This window comes from Aptenodytes patagonicus, chromosome 3, assembly GCF_965638725.1.
Source record: "Aptenodytes patagonicus chromosome 3, bAptPat1.pri.cur, whole genome shotgun sequence".
Classification (NCBI taxonomy): Eukaryota; Metazoa; Chordata; class Aves; order Sphenisciformes; family Spheniscidae; genus Aptenodytes; species Aptenodytes patagonicus.
The window spans coordinates 74,896,213-74,915,611 of NC_134951.1; the positions used below are offsets into that span (position 1 = coordinate 74,896,213).

Genomic DNA, 19,399 nt, shown 5'->3' on the forward strand with positions numbered 1-19,399 from the left:
ACATGCAATTTCACATCATCCATGTTAATGGGTCATTTGTGTACAGCTGTGTATGTTCTTTACATTTGTGTACAGCTAATCCTGGAAACCAGATCCAGGCACATGAAGGACAAGAAGGTAATCAAGAATAGTCAGCATGGATTCACCAAGGGGAAGTTGACCAGCCTGATAACCTTCTACGATGAAATGACTGGCTTGGTAGATGAGTGGAGAGCAGTGGCTATCGTCTACCTTGACTTCAGAAAGGCTTTTGACACTGTCTCATAAGATCCTCATAGACAAGCTGATGAAGTATGGGTTGGATAAGTAGACAATGAGGTTCAGTGAAAACTGGCTGAACGGACAGGCCCCGAGGGTGGTGATCAAAGGCACAAAATCTAGTTGAAGGTCAGTAACTAGCGGCATACCCCCAGGGGTTAATACTGAGTCCAGTCCTGTTTAACATATTCATTAACGATCTGGATGACAGCAAAGAGTGTGGATATATTAAAAACCAAACCAAACAAACAAAACCAACAAAGAAAACCACACCAAAACCCCCACCAAAAAAAAAATCCCCCCAACCCCCCCAAAAAACCTGAAAACAAACAAACAAAAAATCCCCCCAAACCCCCCAGAGGAGCTTGACTCTGCATCACAGGCAAACATGCTTTGCTTTACACCAGGAATTTAAAGACTGGATTAATGGACGTGAGTTTTGACACCCTCTCAGTTCTAGCTCTAGAACCTGTTTCAAAATGCTGGAAACAACAGTGAGAACATGTTCTTTTTAAGTATGCTTCCATTGTCTACAGAGAAGGTAGCATCAGCAAATCCCCACTACCAGGGGACAAAAAGCAATAGACGAGATCTGTACGGACAGTTCTCAGCTGGGGGTAGAGGGTGATTAACATAGTACCTATTAATTTCTCCCTTTTTGTTCCTATGCCATCCTCAGCCTGACATCTCTTTTGCTTTTAGCTCTTTGTACCTGGGTTGCCCAGCTTCTCTTCCTCCTTCCCTCCCCCTGCCAAAAAAAACCCACCCCAAAACAAAAAAAACTCCTTACTATTTTTAGTCTGTGTACATAAGCTGCTGTATTGCAGTCAGCTGCAAAACTTGCTAGAGAGATCCAGTTCCAACCAATTTCATACTCCCTTCAACTTTCCACTTCCTGGGTTTTCTCTCATTTCCTCATATTGTTTTCCCTCTAATGATTTTCTCTCTCTACTTAGCACTGCTTCATTTGTTTATGCTTTCCTCCACCAGCTCCCACCTTCATGTATCTCTTCAGTTCCCACACACTTCTTCGGCAGCAGTTGTCCTTTGACCTTTCCCCAGCTCCCCGTTTCCCATTCTCATGCCACTTCCTAATCAGCTGCCAAAATCTGACCCATGTTTATCTGGGAAATAAGACAGATCAAGCTGCTTCCCTTCATCTTAGTTTGGCTCAGCATCAGTCATTTGGCTGCCACACTAAATGGCCTCAAGTCATAGAGGCCCAGATAATCAAAACCTGTAAGGCTACAGCACTCCTACAGATGTCTGTGGAGTCTTCCCATCCTTCTCACAACCCCCACCCTTGGTTAGGTAAATAACTGCAGCATTACTAAGGTAACTTGTGGAGAATGGAATCCTGAGAAACATGTAAAATGGGCTCCTCTGTAACGTGCTTCCAGTCACACCTCCCTCCCCTGAAACCACGCGAAGAACATACTGCACAGGCTGAGGCAGCTGGTTTCCCACTGTCCTCACAATCTGGGAAGCAGCTCCTTTGAAGCCCTTGGATCCTCAACACCTACCTAAGAAAAGCCCCACTGCCAACCACTCCATCTCTCAAACAGACTGTCTAGTGCCACACAAAGCTTTCAAGATTCATTATTAGTTGCTGCAGGAAATACGCTTGGGCGTTTCACAGGTAAATTCCTCCGGTTCTTTCATAACTTCAAGTGCATTTGCCTCATTTACTCTACATCTACTGTAGTGATGCTTAAAGTATTTCTAGCAAGCATTTGTTGGCCTTCCTACTTGTAAATGGAAAATCTGTTTCAAGATTTTAATGAAAGTTTCCAGTTTCTCAAGTTGTACAGTTTACTGCATAGGAGGACGAGTGAGGGCTACTGTTTCCAAAACCACGGAGGTCATGCCTAGTGAGTGGTGACTACGCAAAGAAGCTGGCTTGCTTCTGTAGCATATGACACCCTTAAACACTCCAAAATGAAACTTAGGCAACAGTTCAATGTAGTGAAACAGCACCAGCTACAGAAACCAATGAAGTCTTGCACAAAAAGCCTTCTTTGTGAGAACTTTGGGGGGGTGGAGTGGGGTGCTGGTGTTTAGTCACGATGTGCATTTGTGTTATCAAAGCCTTAGCATTTTTTTCCCCGCTCATCGCTTGGGGGACCAGGCAGATTGGAACTGTGGGTGGGGAGAGTGTCTCCAGCTGACTGATATTTCCTTTTGCAGATGACCTCATACAGCTACCTACAGCTATATATTCTATAAGCAGCGCATTACACATGCGCCTCCCAAGAAATCCTTCTTTGTGGATTAAGTATGTAGACTACATACGATAGCCAAGGGACTTAATTGTCATCTTCAAAAACACAAAAGAACATGACACTGATGGCACAGTTACAAGTACATGGAGCGAGCAGAACAATCCACAGAAGGACTCATCCATATTCTTCCCTGTACTAGAAAGGGGAAATAAAAGATACTGTTAGGCTGGGGATTGGACAAAAATGTCACTGCTGCTAATAAATGCTACACCCATTTATTAGCACCACCACTTCAGACTGAGTATATGAAGAAAACATAATTTCTTCATATAACAGCCAAATAATAGTATTTTCCAGCAAATACACATGCCATATTCAATACTACAGGCCAAGGACATGGAGTGAGCAGACTGCAGCTGTAAGCTGATGAAAGGGAGGGAGAAAAAGGCAGGAAAGAACTTGCAAGACTAGGATTTGGGGGGCGGGGGGGAAGAATCAATAAGTAAGACCCTTCAGATAAAGAATTTAAAGGGGCAAACAAGCTGTCTGCTGTTTGCTTCTTGCTATACATTCTAGGAAACAGAGCATTGTACATTTTTTTGTAAATAAACATTACTGCAAAGAGCTTACCACTCTGTTCACTACTACTGCCAACTGTAGGATGCTTTTTTCTGTTATTTCTTCATGAACACATAGTAATAGCTTAGATTTATCTAATCAAATAAAAACTAGAAACACACAAGAACAATGATGTTACATTAATTTATAAAGACCAGCAAATGCCAATTCCATCGTCAGGTCCATCTGTCCTTCTGTGAAATCAAACAATGTAAAAAAATAGCATTACGGAACAGTTAACACCATCCTAACCAAGACTCCTACCTTGACAATGCTTTTTAGATCCTGCACATACATCCTCTCTGTCTCCAGAATCTCTTGGACGACTCTGTCTACGTAGAGGAGCTTGGGACTGGTGGGCTCTGTGACCAGGGACATTGCACAGTTTTTGCTCGCTCCTTTTGGTTCTGCTTTCCTTGGCATGCTTAGCCTTTTTTCAAGGCTTTCCTCAGGATCCTCTTGCTCCGCAGGGGAGTTTTTGCGTGGCTTGTTACTGGAAAAGCGCCTGGCTGGGACCAGTTCTAGCTTGATGGCACCCGTTTCTTTATCCTGGTTGAACAAGCCCAAGTGGCTGTTTGAAACCAAGGTCATTCTGCTTCCAAAGGAGCAGTGGCTGTCCCTGGAGGAAGCAGAGGAGGAAGTAGAGCTAAAGCTGACAGGACGGTCACTGTCTGACAGGTCCATGGTTTTTTTTTCACAGTAGCGGAAAGGTCTGCTCTCCTTGTGCAAATCTTCCCCTTTCGTCTTGGAGTCAAGGGCCTCCGTCACAGCTGGTAAAACATCAAGAGGTAAGTGGAAGTCATCTAAAAAAATAAACAGAAGAAGTGGGTTTACTGTTGCTGTTCCACATAACACAAAAGTTGACAACAGATACTTTTAAAGCTTTTTGCATACCAAACTGTCACAACTGTTTTAACTAAAAGACAACAAGAACAATGCAATTTAGGGGTCACTGTGGCTCTAATGCTTTTCAGGCGGTGGGGATCCCCCACTGGGGGCTACTACACAGGCACCGCATACCTCCCGCTCACGTATGTGTCTCTGGCACATCCTTCTTTTGCCAGTGTACTGGGCTTGGTGCTAGCGCATGCACTGCCCAGGCTCAGCACAGGAGAGAAATAAGACTCAAAGATTTTCCCTAAGGTTAAAAAAAACTGTCAGGAGCCGTCCCTGCTATCTCCAAGCTGAGCACTGACCCTGGTTTGGAGGCTTTGGAAAACTCAAGAATCACGCAGTCATATCAAACAGTATCTTTCGTTTCGAATACTGTAAGGCCAACAGTCAAACAAAAACTAAAAGCAGTTATCAATTACCAGCTCTGTGGCTTGTACAAAAATACTAAAATCGGAATGATTTCCCAATGAAAATAATGTAGCTTCTGAAAAAAGAGTTCCCACAGGAAGGAGTGCTGCCAAATAATTCAGTTTTCTACTGGGAAAATAAGTCATTCTAAAACTGTTCGGCTCAAGCCAGAATATTACCCCCCTGTTGAACTGACCCAAAGCTGTTTTTCAAATCAGTACAACAACAAAATAAGATGCCTGTCTTCCTGTCGGCATTTCAATTCTTCTTTCTTTTTATTGCCAAAATGCCCTGCAGGACACTATCCACAATGCAATGCAGATTTCTCTCTGGCCAAGTTGTGTGTGATGCACCACGAAAATCTGCAAAAGCAGCTGCAGGTAAATTCAGTACCTCAAGGTTTCGTTTCAGTAAGAAGTGTCCACCCCAAAAAATCTTGCCTCAAACTCAAAGAATTTCAGAATGTCTGTCCTGTGAAAAGGGGAAACTTGTGACAATTTAGGAAGAAAAGCAATACTGAAGCTACCAACACAGTGGTAGCTTAGTCCTTATTTTACTCCAGCAACAACCTCATTTTTCAAAAACTCATACCGGCAATTACAGCTCTAGACAGCAGTTTCAGTAAAGAAACCATAAAGCCAGTAAGCTGCAAATTAAACCCGCCCAACCTTTAAGGTGGCCCTTCTTAAACCGAGGCAGACTGGCTATGCAATTACAAGCAGAAACCTCCCGGACACTGCTCCTGCTGCAGTCGGTGGGGGGAGGGAGAATTTCATTCAAAGCAGAGCGCCACTCACTCATTTTTCAAAATCAAACACTACTATTTATTTAAAAATTAAAAAAAACAACCTAAAGCAAACAAAAAAAAAAAGCCCAGAGAAGAATGTTTGATTTATTTGTCCTATCTTGAATGCATAAGATTTTATTTTTACGTGAGTAATTAATACTGCCATTTCAGTGATGATGGTATTAGCTTTCTGTTAAGGAGAAGTACTGCCCTCAAGGTAACGCATGGAATTAATACTGAGAGTAATTTGCTCATTACTTGGGTCAGAAATTGGCCATTAGATTAAAAACCTAATTTGGCACCTCTGTACCCCTGGTCTTACCTTGAAGTCTGAAAATCTATAGCCTTTCTTTGTGCCAGGTTTTTCTGGTTTTGCAGCACAGAAGCATATTTTCTTACCCTTCTTGAATAAACCACATCAAGTACAAACTCCAAAATAAAATATAAAACAATAAACCAGGAAAATGTTTAAAACTGAAGAATGCAGTGAAGTTCTCTTGTTTCAAAACAGGTATGGACAAAGATGTTTGCCTTCCTATTGCTTGTGATAAGAAAGTATGCATTTTTGATAAGGAAGAATGTATTTTGTTATCAGTTTTGGATCATTTTTCACGTTCAGTTAGAAAGCACAATGTTGCTGTGCAGATGTAAACCCCCTTGAAAAATGCACAGGATAAACAAGATAACAGGGATACCCTTCCACTAACTTACTCCAAGATATTTTACTAAAATTACATGACAAAGAAACACCTGATTAGCCACATTTAGGGGGAAAATAAAAGGTTCCTGTGACATTCCATTACTCCATGCTCTTTTCTTCCTGTTTCACTGATAAGCAGTCTGCCTTTCAGATAACCTGAAGGCATTAATATGTAATATTTGCTTCACAAACATTGTCAGGCTCATTAATATAAAAAACAAACAAAACACAGTTCAGGTCAATGAAACTGAAGCCAGAATAAATGTTAAAAGTAGTTTTTCATAAGACATACTTGTAGCCAGAAGCATTGGGAGATCATAACATGTCTTAGAAAAACAAAACAAAAAAACCCCCCTTATTTCCTTGTTTAATGACAATGTCATTGCTTGTTAAAAAAAACAAAACAAAACAACAACAACAAGAAGGGTTAGTTGTCATAGTTAAAATGGGCTTGCTCTTTTAACACATGTATTCCCACTGACCTTGGCAAATCCCAGGCACCTGCTATGCATGGCTAATTAATTGCACGCAACACAGTTGAGTCAAGTTCCTTCATTTTTAATACAAATCACTATTCCTGTATGTGTAAATTACACCAAGCAAACTATTTGCTACTTGAAAATCTTGGTCTATTTTGTCCTCAGAGCTTCACCCTGACTGCTAGCCTCAAAAGTTACATTTTACTTCATTCTTACTCCTTTCCCAGATGGGTGTAAATTGGTCATTTGGCTTCTCTGTGGAGAGTTTTTGCTAAAATTTTGCCCATTACATCTCCGACCAGCAAAACACGTTTCTCATGGTCCACGCAGACAGCACCAAAGTCCAGCGCTCCTGCAGAGTGGCAGGGCAAGGACCCCAAACCTCTCCAAGCCTGCTCAAAACCCATCACAGCTTCACCTAGGCAGCTGGTGAACCCAGCAGAAAGGCAGGACACACGGGGCCACGGATTTCAGCGCGGCGCAAAACCAGGAAGCAGCTTCCTTTCCTCAACTGGCAAGTCCCGTACCAAACACTTTGCACGCTGCCAGCGTAAGTCAGGGCTCAGGGGCAAGCCCTGGCTCTGCCCAGCCCTCAATTTCTGCCTCAGCTACAGGTAGCTGTTACAAAGCCATAGCCGTTCCCGGTAACACAGGATCTGAAAAATCTTCCAAGGCTTCACAAGTTTATCTTCAGAAACCTCTCTGAGACTAGGCAGCACCACCACCGCTGTTGAAATCAGGAACAGGTATTTGAGATGATGGCTGCAGTCACGAGTCCATCAGAAAAAGCAGCAGCTGAATCCAGTTCATTGCCGCAGCCGTGTGCCCATCCTCTTTTCTCTTGTCAGGGTCTGCATTTGACTTTTCAGAGCTCTGGTACAGTTTTACTCTGCAGTTTTACCGCAAAGGAACTTCACTCTTGCACCAGCTGCCTAAGGTCTGTACCAACTGCCCGGTGAAAACTTCACAAGTGAATTAATGAGCATGAGGGGAGCAAGGAAACAGCCTCCCCAGGATCGCTCTCTATGTATCATAACTGACCCGGTGCCTTTGCAAACCCTGTAACCTCTTAGAAATTTCTGTCTTTGATACAAACTTACTATAAAAAGCAAGTTCATTTCTCCCATACCCTGCGGGACTGATTTACAAGGCCCCTCACCCGCAGCCACCAATTTCAGCAGCAGCACCAGCAGGTAGGTGCATTCACCAAAACTCAGGCTGCAAACAGTTTGTGTAATTGTAGGTACCCCCCAGACCCTCGCAGAAGCACATGCTCTGAGCAAGTCTTGTACGCCCTGACCCACGTCTGGTCCGGTTCACTGCTTTTTTTCTTAGGCGTTCTTTTGTTTACTGAACCTTTTCAATGATGAACCAACATAATATTGAGAACTTTTGTGAGTTGTGAATAACAGTATTTAACTCAGCCTGGGGAGGGGAAAAAAAAAGAAATCTTCAATTTGCATACTTTAATTAAGGAATAACAGTAATTACTTGTTAGTTCAGCACTGAAAGGAGAGTAATTACTACTTCTCCCTACTCACAAGGAAACACGCTCCCCAAACAAGGTCATTTCTTGTTTGTGCCTTTGCATGAATTCAGTTAGCATCTCCCCCCCCCCCAGCGCCTGCAAACCTCCCTGCTCCCTCCTGCCCCCCCCCCCCGTGACACACACACTGGCATGGCACAACCCCTGAGCACTCCCCAGCAAGAACAACATGTCCCTACTCTACAGCGATGCAAGGGCAAGAAACACCCGCATTTCACCCCAACAGGCAACTGTAATATTAGTTACAACACCGAAGGCACATGCAAACCAACTATCTTGGCGTATCTCATGTTTTCAGCATGCAAACAAGTTCTCACCAAAAATGTATACACTTTTTCTATCACTTACTTTTCTTTAACAAATACCCCCTTCCTGTAATTATATTCATGGTAATGATAAATGGTTTTCCATTATCTCTGCAGCTTTGGCTACTCTAGAACATTAGCATACAATGAGAGATAAAGTGCTTTAAGTCAACTTTATATTTAAATACAAAGATCCCCAAGCCCTATCTAAATATAGGTGTTTATTCCTCCAAGTTGTTTACTGCACGTGACATTTTAAGACATACTGCATGACTAAAAACTCACAAGTCAATTTATATTCATAATTACTATTGCTGTTGCCTTCCTCCTGGCATGAAAAAGAGCACCTCAGATGTTATCTACAAAGTCAACATTACTAGAAATTACAGGCTTCACATCCTCTGGAAATTTAGCTACATAAAAGTGATGAGACTACAGGAAAGATTTCTTGTATTTTCCTTGAGATATTTTCATATTTCAAATAAAGCATGCATACTGTGGATACAATTAAGCAAGACTGTTAAGAACAATTTCTACATTCAGTATCAAATTCAAATGCAGCACTGGAATTGAGAAACATAAGTGTTATACAACTGCCTGACTGAGAAAGATTAAAATACATCCACTACAAGAATCCCAACATGATCTTAAATACAGTCCCCATATCCTCTGCTCTCAATATTGTCCAAGTGAAGGTCAGCAGATTTTTAATTACTAAATTTTGCATATGAACGCATATCATTTCTAAAACTAACACCCTCTGTGAACAAAATCACATTAGAAAGCTACAATCTTTGTAGGATTAGATCTCTAGTCTGAACTGTCACAAACGATACACTGCCAAGTACTTTAACTGAACTTTAAGCAACAGAAATCTCATTTATTAGAAATCTCACAAGGGAAAAAAGTCACCAACTAATGTGCCTGTCTGTCAAATTACTGCCCCCCCCCCAATATTTAAAGCAGAATAGCCTCTGTCACAACCAAGCACAGTAATGTCCGAGAACGTTATTGCAAGGGAAAATCCTCTGCGACAGTATCTCACCGCTGAGGAATGTCTCTGGCTTCTCGTACCCAGGACGAACAAGTCCTCTCTATTTTTCCAATCCTCTCTGAACAACCCACGACCTACCTGTGCGGCAGAGGAGAGGCGCGGGCTCTGCCTTCAGCTGTTCCCGAATTACCTCATTGGGCACTCAGGTAAAATGAGAAGCTCTTGCTAGTCTGTACAGCTCCTTCGCCAGAAATATTGCATGAGTCAGCTTTTATCTATCACAACCCTAAACACAAAGGCTTTACAGAAACCTGATTCACAACTTTCTCACCGCCTTTTTCCCAGCACACCGACAGTCTTCGGCATTGCTAAGAGTCTTAAATGAAACATGACATCATGCAATTCAGGGACAGGACAATGGGCATCACTGTCGATAACTTTAAAATGCACACTTCACTGAGCAACACCCACTAACTTCCATTTTTCCAGGCGCAACGCTGGGAAAACATCAAATAGAGCCCCCACTTCCACAGCATTTATTACGCTTTGCTCCTTGATTTGCAGACAATATCAATAAGCATGTAAAGCAAATAAATGACCTGCTGGTATTGTGAAATTTCTGTGTTTATGTTAGAAACTCCCATGAACCTGCGATGCAATAGGATGATCCTCGGCAATAGGATCGTTCTGGATCCTATTCTGCCCTAAAATACACAGGAACAAGCTTTTGCAGGGTGCTTGCAAAGCTTCAGTGTGGTTTTTTGTTTTTTTTTTTTTTAAAGAGGGAGAAGAAAGACTTTCAGAAGAAAATGTGAAAACCAAACCACCAAATGATCTGTGCTAAATCACAATGAAGCAAAGCAAAAGAAAAAGGAGGGGGGGGGGGGGGGGGGGGGGAAGAGTTTTGTGGGGAAGGGGACAGTGAGAGGAGAAACAGGAGCAAAGATAAAAAAACAGAGAAAAAGAGAAAAATGGGTATTGACTGGTGCTAACCCATGGGAAAGCTGATGGCTCTCTTGGCCTGCAGAGGGGATGATGGCATTTCTATCTTGGAGCTGGGAGGCAAAAGAAATCAAAAGAGTTCCCAGCTGCTGGCACCACTTTCCAGGTGTGCTCACAGCTGCATACTCAAACGTAGCCCGCAAAGAGATACTCTATCTTTAAAATCATACTTGAAATTCACTCCCTCTCCCCTTGTACGTACCATGGCCTCAGGTTCATTCTGAGTTTTCCTAAAGAGCATAGTCCTTGAACAACGCCTTTCAGCAGGAAACTGGAGGTAGAAAAAGGAAGCGAAGACAGCCTTGAGACCATCCGCAAAGCTGTGAAACACTTTGATCTGAACGTCAGGGCTGTCAGGGTGAAAGTCCCTTTTACCCAGGCTAAAAGATCAGGTGTTTGCAACCTGTTGCCACGCTGCCATGTCTGAGATCATTGAGACATGTTCTCTCTCATATACATTCTTCTGTAGTTTTTGAGGGTTTTTTTAATACTTACATATTTACATTAAAAGATATACATAAACGTGCACACTTTTTGCAAGATCTGTGCAATACTTCAGACAGAACCACCACGTGCCTGTAAGTCCTGGACATACTCACAGGGTGGCCAACACTGGTCTCAACGTCCTCAGTACATGCACAGTGCAGCACCCAGGAACTCAATCAAATAACCTGAACGTGGCAAATTCATCATACATTTGCTATGCTCCACATTCATACATTTCTGTCAGGAGCCAATGATTCACTCCTCTGGACCTCTGCTTCCTCACACCTTCTGCCCACCTTGCCTATGGAGCTTTTATCACCTCCGAGGGAGGTTTTAACTAACTCCTGGGCAGACCTGCAGAGCGTCAACCAGCCAAAGGGCATTGCTTGGTCACTTCTGTGAAGTCCTATGACATACAAACAATACCAGCAGCTTCGTCATTTAGCAATGACAAACCTCCTGAACTCTGAAGGCTCAAATCAAGCCCAGTGACTGACCCAGAGGCAGCCGGTGACAGAGCGCTTCCCACGTCTGCTTCAGCAGGCTAGGTATAAGCAGGGGCTGCAGCGATGCAGCATGAGCTTCAGCCACTGGTCTGAACTGGTACAGTGAGCTCTCATGAGCATTACTGTAGACGGGAGAGGGGTAGAGGGGAACAGAGCTGAGGTCCTTACTCTGCTCTGCCACGCTCTTTCATCTCTGCACATCCACATTTGACCTTAGGTCTCCCTTACATGCCCACATATAAGTCAGCAGAAGTTTACCCCATACATGAGGATTTCCCCAAGAACAACCCCTCACCCCCCATCACTTCAAATATGCGTAGCACTGAGAACTGTCAGTGCAGGAGGCTCAAACGCCTTCTGTTTTACTGTCTAATGTGCATCACCAATGAAACAGTACAGAGACGTGCCAGAAAAATAATGGGTTTGCCCCACTTCTCCTCATTTTCTAGCATTTCATATCCCCTGAATTTGGCTTTTGTTTATCTGCATTATCTTTTAGGAGCTGCATCCCTTTCTCTGCCCTGTCTCCTGCTCCCTCCCGTTGCATGCACAGTGCCGTAAGACCACATTATTAATGCATCAGGATTAAGAGTTGAAAAGGATGACCTGTTTTTATTTTGGAACAAAGCCTCGATTTTTCTAAACTTGAACAACAAGTGGAGTTTATAGAGGTTAAGAGTTATGTTATTCTGTAATTCCCAATTGTCTAAGGATTTACTGAAGAAACAAGTTATCCTCAGCAAAATTTAAAAAAAAACCCTGTAACTCAACCACAGGGTACATTCAGGCTTAAGGACACACTGACATCTTCACTGAAAGTGCAATGTAATGTATTAATAACTCTCCGCAATGCAGTAGCTATTTAATCGGTATACAGTACTGCAGAGACACCTAACAAAAGGAACAAGCCATCACATGCTGCTGATGTACTGCAACACAAATAGAGCATATGGATCCAGTGCTCCATTTATAGGCCTTTTAAAAGGATTATTTTCCACCTCCTTGTGAATTTTGAAGGCTTGCTTCTCTCCTCTTAAATAAGATGGCCCAGTTCTATTCTATTCTATATCACAGCAAATGAAAATTCAGTGAAGACATCTAGATATGAATGCATGTGGAGGAATAACACCCTAGATGATAATGCAATCAAAGCTTTTACATCCTTTTCTTCTCTGCCCATACTGGCATTTAGTGAAGAAGAGTAAACAGTAAGTGTTCAACCTGACACTGCTTGAATGTTTTAGTATTTTTACATTCAAACTTCAGCGCCATGATCTGAATGAAAATCCACATGGACTCTTCTTTCCACCCACCATACAGGATCAGGCCTTGCTGCTGGCACATTACTAGTGTCTTTCCATCTTACACTACATCACTGTAACAGTGCTTGGACATCAGGTCTGGTTTCTACTTCTTCCTGGACTAGTCTACTGCTCCGAGCAAATGTCTTGTCACGCCAACATACTCCTGCTAAGGCAAGTTTTCAACTTCATCTAACCCAGCTAAAGTTGCTGCTGAAGTTCACAACCTTTCAAAGCCCGCTGCAGCACAAGCACACCAGAGGTCTTGGCTAGGCATCCCCAACACAGCACAAGACGCTTGTTGCTTTACCAAGAACATTGGAATGTTTTTAAGATTAAAAAAATGTTAACTGCCTCATAGCTAGCAATGTAAAGTAGGCAAAATAAACTTTAGAGAGGGACGCATAGTTTCAGCAGAAGGAAACATAGCATCTAGGAATCGGTCTTACTAGTTACAGTGAAAAATTCAATTGTGTGACCACAAAGAAGGCATCTTCGTGAAACTCACCTCTTCCAATTTAACAAGAACTCGTAACTACAATATCTAGCACAGATTAGTTCTTTTAAACTCATTTTAATAGTCTGTTGTTCACTTCTGCCACTGAATTTTCCATTGACTTCCAAACTTTTCCAGTGAAAATCCTGCCTGAAAAAAACCCACATTTTGTAAAAGCCACTTCTCTGGAATAGCTGACTTTGTTAGATGCCAAACAGAAGTGAGTTTCATAATCTTTAAATAATTGATGTTTTTCTTTAAATCCAGCTAAATGATTTCTCCCTTTTGCTTTTGAACTGGAGACACTTACTGGAACCTCCTCTGCACCTCAGGAAGTTTAGCAACTAGAATTTTGAAACAAAACTGAAATACCAGACTCATACTAACAGATGTTCGCATTTACAATAAAATAAAAACTTTCTTCTGGGTTTTCTCTCTTGAATAAAAATAAAAGCTGCAGAAAGCAGTATTTATGTTTACAACTTGGGGAGAAGAATCCTTAAATTCTACCCAGGTTGGAACTAAGACATACTGATGGTCTGGCTCCACCACAGACTGGCTCTGGCATTTCAAGTCATCAGTCATTTTCTTATGCCCACCCTGCTAAAAGGGAATGTAAGGTCTTATTTTTAAGGTGGCATTATAACAGTAAGCTAAAAGCTCTTTCAAAATCCCAGTTCAATAGGAACATAGTCAATGACAGTTAAAGGACTCAGGACTTAATAAATAACCGTGACAGATTTTTGCAGCATACAATAATTAGTATTTTGAAATCTCACAGCACTTTAAATGAAAATAAAGAAAACAAGCAGGCGTTCAAGTTCAAAGGAGTACAACACACCACAGCCCTTCTCACTATACTGCTTCTATAGCCAAGTACGGTATTTTACATAAATAAGGTCAAGAAGACTAAGACTGCTGAATGGCAACAAAATAACTGGTCACAGCCAAAAATCAAGGTGTCTTATTGCTGCCACATACAAGAGATCTGTAAAAACGCAGTCACCCCAAATCTTCCTTTTTTATTTTCTAGTGATGATCCTATCACATGCCTACTGCTGTTTACCTTGATTTGGCCCTTCCCTACCTCGTCCTTAAAGCTTTAATGTATCTCTGTGAAAGCCAATCCAATAGAACCATATTTGTGATGAAGAAGTGGCTTCACAATGCTTTCAGAGTTGCTTTAAGGACATTCTGCAGCATGTGCAATACATCCTACTATTTTTTTTTGTGTTATTTCATGAAGACAAACCATTGAGAACAACAAAATTCCTGTCTCAAACAAGGAATACTTTCCCCAGAGCTTTTGTATGCAAGAAGCAAAGCAGGAATTGAGATTATTTGAGATCACTGCAGTGTCGGTGTACAGACCAGCGTAGCCTCTGAACCCATGTACAGATGGTGTTAATGCCTGCAACCCTTATTGACATATCAGTATTCAAGATAAACAGTGCCAAGAGTCACACTTCAGAAGCTACAGGCAAGAAGCAAACAGATTAGAGGCTTGGACTTGCTTACAGTGAACATTTGGTGCATAATTCACAGCAATTGACTTACTGAGTCATAAGCCTTTCTCTGCACTTTCTTCCTATTAGAACAATAACATGTTTAATTTGAACCAGAAAGACAGTCATTTTATTAAAGCTATATATATTGCAGAGCCCCTATGCCTTCTTTACCAACAGCTACAGAAAAACAATCCTATGGACTTAAAAGTACTAAAATTCTCTAACATTCCTATTCAGAGGTATTTTAATTGAATTTTATACACACATAACACCCTACAAAGAAAGTAAGTGAAAAGGGATCTTCAGACTTCTGAGCATTGGATTTATCATGCAATTTTTTGTCAATCCGGAGGAAAAAAAACCTGACAAATACAAACAAGAGAGGGGCATGAAACCTCATTCATAAAAATGTACCGCTACATGTTTTACAGCAAGGTAGGAGAAATTCAAAACATTCATGAAAAGACATAAGATAACAACTGTTTGCTGCCATCCCTCTGCTTTCCTGACTTTTACAGTCAGTACCATATTACTTCTTTTTTGCAGCCTTCAAACACTTTTACATTGGCCAGTTTTCAGACTGCTTGTTAACTATAATAAACAACATCTAAATCCATCCATGTGGCCCAAACAACTGCCGGTATTCAGTAAACAACTCGGATAAGCTTTCTCAGTGTTTAGATCAGAAACAGAGAAAACGGAAACTTAGATTCCTATTTAAATCCTGTTAGTACAGCTAAAGGAGTTATTTTTCTCAGATTTCTCCTTCACACTGTATCATTCTTCCAGATAGGGACATTCAATCCCACCATTTTTCTTGTTGTTTGGGTTTTCCACTTGCTTCTTTTCTGTGAGAAAGGGGTAGCAAATCCCTCCTTATTTAAATATCAGAGCTGGGATCCAAATCAAAATCTCAAATCCAAAACACACAGCCCGGACTTGGAGAAACTTGGCCACAAAGGCAAATACTATGGTCTAAAATGAGCGAGGGTGGGGGCTGAGGAGGGGGGGGATGTATTAACTCTGTGGTGGAACTGCAGGCTTTTCCCAACAAGCTGTGCTAGAAAACAATTCCTTTTGTTGCTCCTGTTTTTAGAGAGAACATCAAAGGTTTCTCAGCTCTGTACTTTATACACATGGGAACTTCCAAGGTAATTTGGTGCATGGTTTAGCATTTAAGAGCCATTCTCACGACTTACGCAGAGTCTCGGTTTATTTTTAAAAAACCTCACACAGTAAAACATTTATTTTCTTCCAAAACCAGGGATCAAATTAGGAACATTAAGCTGTAAATCCTCAGTGAACTCTCTTCTGTTATGCCCATGCTTTTCCTTAAATTCAAATGTCACCTTCTAACTTCCCCCAGGGAAAGCTTTCCCTTAACATTCAACCATGAAACTCATCAAACAAAGAGGAGAGGGGAAAAAATCCTTCCCCTCTCTCTCATCTTCTCCCATAGGTAGACTGCTGAGCTGTAAAATCCCTGCAGGGGACTCACCACCTACAAGCATGAAGCTGGTAAAGCAAAAGAGCAGGGAGGAACGGCTAACTGCCCCTAGGCTTCTTCCAGCCCTGTTACAAGGAGGCTACAAGCTGAAAATCAGTTTCCCTTGGTCTGCCCTGACATCCCAAGAGTTCCGAGACTTTTCACAGCTGAACAATGCTGCGCATTCACTATTGAGCTCTGAGGCGCAGAGACACACTGAGAGGCCACTACATTGGTATTATCCCACTACGTTCAGCCTGTTACCACAGCTATTAGCTGGCATGCTCACTTTTCAAATCCCCATCTCTTTGGAAACCCTGACTACCATTATTTTGTTACAAAGAGGCACAAGCTAAAAGAAGTTTAGCTGGGCATTTTCCTACGCTCCCCCTTTGGCATCACCTATAATGTATTACTCATGTAGGCAGAATTTCAGTAAGCACCACCTCACTTTTACAGTTATTTAGAAATCCTGTACTGAAATGTTTTATTAACAAAGATTCTGGCAAAAGATCTGTGATGTTTGTGTAATTTAAATCAGTAACAATGCAAACATGATCAGCCATAATTATTTAGTAAGACACTTGAACTGAATCAGGGCTTGCAAATAATTTTGTTAACTTCATTCAGCGAAACAGAAGGATGGAGGTTCTCCTCCATGTCATCAATTTCTATATACAGTCACAGATGAAATCAGTTATACTTATTTCTTCATTGAAAAGCATTTCTCTCTCAATACAGTAAGCCGTAAGAATGGCCATATTCTTCCCCAGGACAAGTAGGATGAGGAGAGTAAAACACATCCCTTTTGCAACTGATCAGCATCACTTAATAGAGCACCAAAAGATATTAAAATTCCCACTCCAATGATTTTTCAGTGAATACATGTTCTTTATAATCTACAACTGAAGGACTGGAAACATTTTAAACCTTTAAACTATGCACAGAACCTGCCAATTATGAATTCATTGCAAAATATTTTGAAGGTTAGAAAAACAATCTGGGAGAAACATTCCCCTCCTGATGAAATTAGAGCAAAGTTCTTTGAAAACAATGACAAAGGCATCTGGCGGTGAAGGCCTGAACACTATATAGCAAAAAGAGTCAAACTGACTGTGGTCACACTGCTGCCTTTTGCATGGCAATTGCTATAGCTGACCTCGACTCAGAAAAATGCAGCAGCAAAAACTGAAAGAGCTCCATGGCTAAACTGTGACATTCACATGTACGTTGACGGACAGAAGAGAAGCTGCCAATGGATGACCACGGGTAAGAGATCTTCAATGGCAAAATTACCAGAGACAGTGGAGTCACAGCTGCAAGGATAAAAGCATCTCTCAACAAGCACAGCATAGATCCACTGGCATTATCAAGAAGGGGCTTCAACATCAGTATTCCCCTTTGCCCTTTAAGGTACAACAACATAAAGCCATTTTTAGGACTTGATGAACAGCATTGACACAAAGTGTGTTTCTAGAAGTAAGACATCTAGCTTACCAGAAGATTGCACGAACTCTAATCCAGTTTAATCACTAAATTCAACGTATGTTGATTCTGTTATGTGTGTTTTATTTATAACTTATTCATGCCTAGGGAAAGAAGGATTTCCTGTGTTAGAAGAATATTCAAGAGAAAGTCTGGATGCAGTGGATAATTTGTTGTTAATACTTTTGCATCTGCCAATTGCTCTATCTTGGAAGAATACTGCATGGGAAGGAATGTGGGAGGATGAAAGCCTAGAACAGCTCGAATGGAAGTCCTACCCACTCAATACTCTTAACCAGTCACCACTGCCAATTTATAGGATTTTGAGTTATGGTCTTCCATTTTATCGATTTTCCTAGCGGTCACATGCTAAAATTGACATACAGGGATGGGAGCAAAACAAATATCATAGGGATTTGCCCGATTTCTTACTGGAGGGACCATGGGGAGGTTTTGTTATCAGGTTCCATATACCCTGAAAAGGACAGTTCAAACTCCAAGTCCCACTATGTCAGCACTCTGTCCCTTGCATCCAGAGGTGGTAAGAAGCATATTTAAGATAAAAGACCTGATAATCACCATTAGCAAACAGGAAAACAATTATGGAGTATGCATTGAGTGTGTTACACTGGAGCCCACCATTTTCCCCCTGTATTGACATTCCTTTCGCTTATGTTTGCTTTTCTCTTTTCAAACTAACATAGTTGGTTTAGGAACGTATCGCTGATACTGGTGGTTCTGCTTTGAGCCTGTAATATTACTCTGCGCATAGTGATGTAGCTAGGAATCCCTCCTTAGCACTCCCACTTGCCCCCTTCATTTATCCCCTTTGTTAGAGAGATGAATGAGCATGGCAAGTGGTGGCTTATACTGTTAGTTTAAATAAAGGTAATTCACTAGGCAAGTCCACATTCTCATCTGAAATAGATTCATTTTAAGAAAAAGGAAAAAAAAAAAAAAGAAAAAATCTTCAGACTTGCCAAAGCGGAACAGAAAGGATATGAATGCAGCATGCTGGGGTTTTCAGATTTCCAAAGTGCTTACCATGGACTTTTCCCATATGAGTTTTAAGCAAACATTTATTGTATTTAAATCAGAAACTAGAATACCCATCCTACTAATATTAAAAAAAAAAAAATAAAGTCATACTTCTCATTACTAACTAGGTATCACTAGCCCCAGAGACTCATTTTTTACCCACTTAAAAGACAAGCTGTTCCTTGTCACTGGGATGTACCGCATCAATCACACGCTAGGTCACCTAAAAGGTTCAGTTGATACCCCATTACTATTTACATCTGAAGCTTTAAAATTAAATAAAACAGTTTCTGGAAAAAAAGTTATATTCTAACTGCCATAAAAGTTAAATGGCTTTGGCACATTTTCTTTATGCATGTAAGTCCTGAGCCCTTAATATGAATGATTTATCCTTTCTCATCCTCAGAACAAGTGAGTTGATGCAAGAGAAGTGTAAAGCCTTACGCTACAGCCAACACCCTGGGGTCCATCTCATGAGTTTGGTTACGTGAAAAACAGCCCACAGTGAAGAAAAGTTATGAGTTGTGCTCCTCCGGATTATCTGATGCCACAACTTACATGTGCTCTTGACTGGAAAACTGATATTGATTGATGGCAGCCATATAGCTCATCAGAAATTCCCACTTGAAATGGAAGGCATTTAGTACAATTTAAGAAATAGGAATAAAGCATCACAGTGAAGGCAGAGACTATGCATAATGAAATTTCAGCACTGCAGTTAGTCTGGTAACTTTGACGTTCCTCTCACATAGAGCTCTATGTCACAGCAAGGGAGTTAGGCCCCAATTTTCAGAACAGCCCTTTGCTGAGGGTTTCCAGATTTGATGTCCCTTGTCAATGCTAAGCACTCAGGGCTTCAGGCAAGGGGAAGCTGAAGGAG

The 19,399-nt window shown here is 41.4% G+C and overlaps 1 protein-coding gene across 3 annotated transcripts in view; it reads right to left on the reverse strand.

Moving 5' to 3' along the window:
* The window catches only part of PLEKHG1 (pleckstrin homology and RhoGEF domain containing G1), a 136,937-nt gene that overhangs the window by 46,863 nt on the left and 70,675 nt on the right, over positions 1–19,399 (reverse strand). For 2 of the 3 annotated variants that reach the window (XM_076333856.1, XM_076333855.1), the window contains exon 4: positions 3,363–3,901. In XM_076333856.1, the coding sequence (XP_076189971.1) occupies positions 3,363–3,901 (539 nt within the window). Of the gene's footprint in view, positions 1–3,362; positions 3,902–9,262; positions 9,284–19,399 lie in introns of those variants that run through there. The other variant, XM_076333857.1, reaches the window with a different exon arrangement.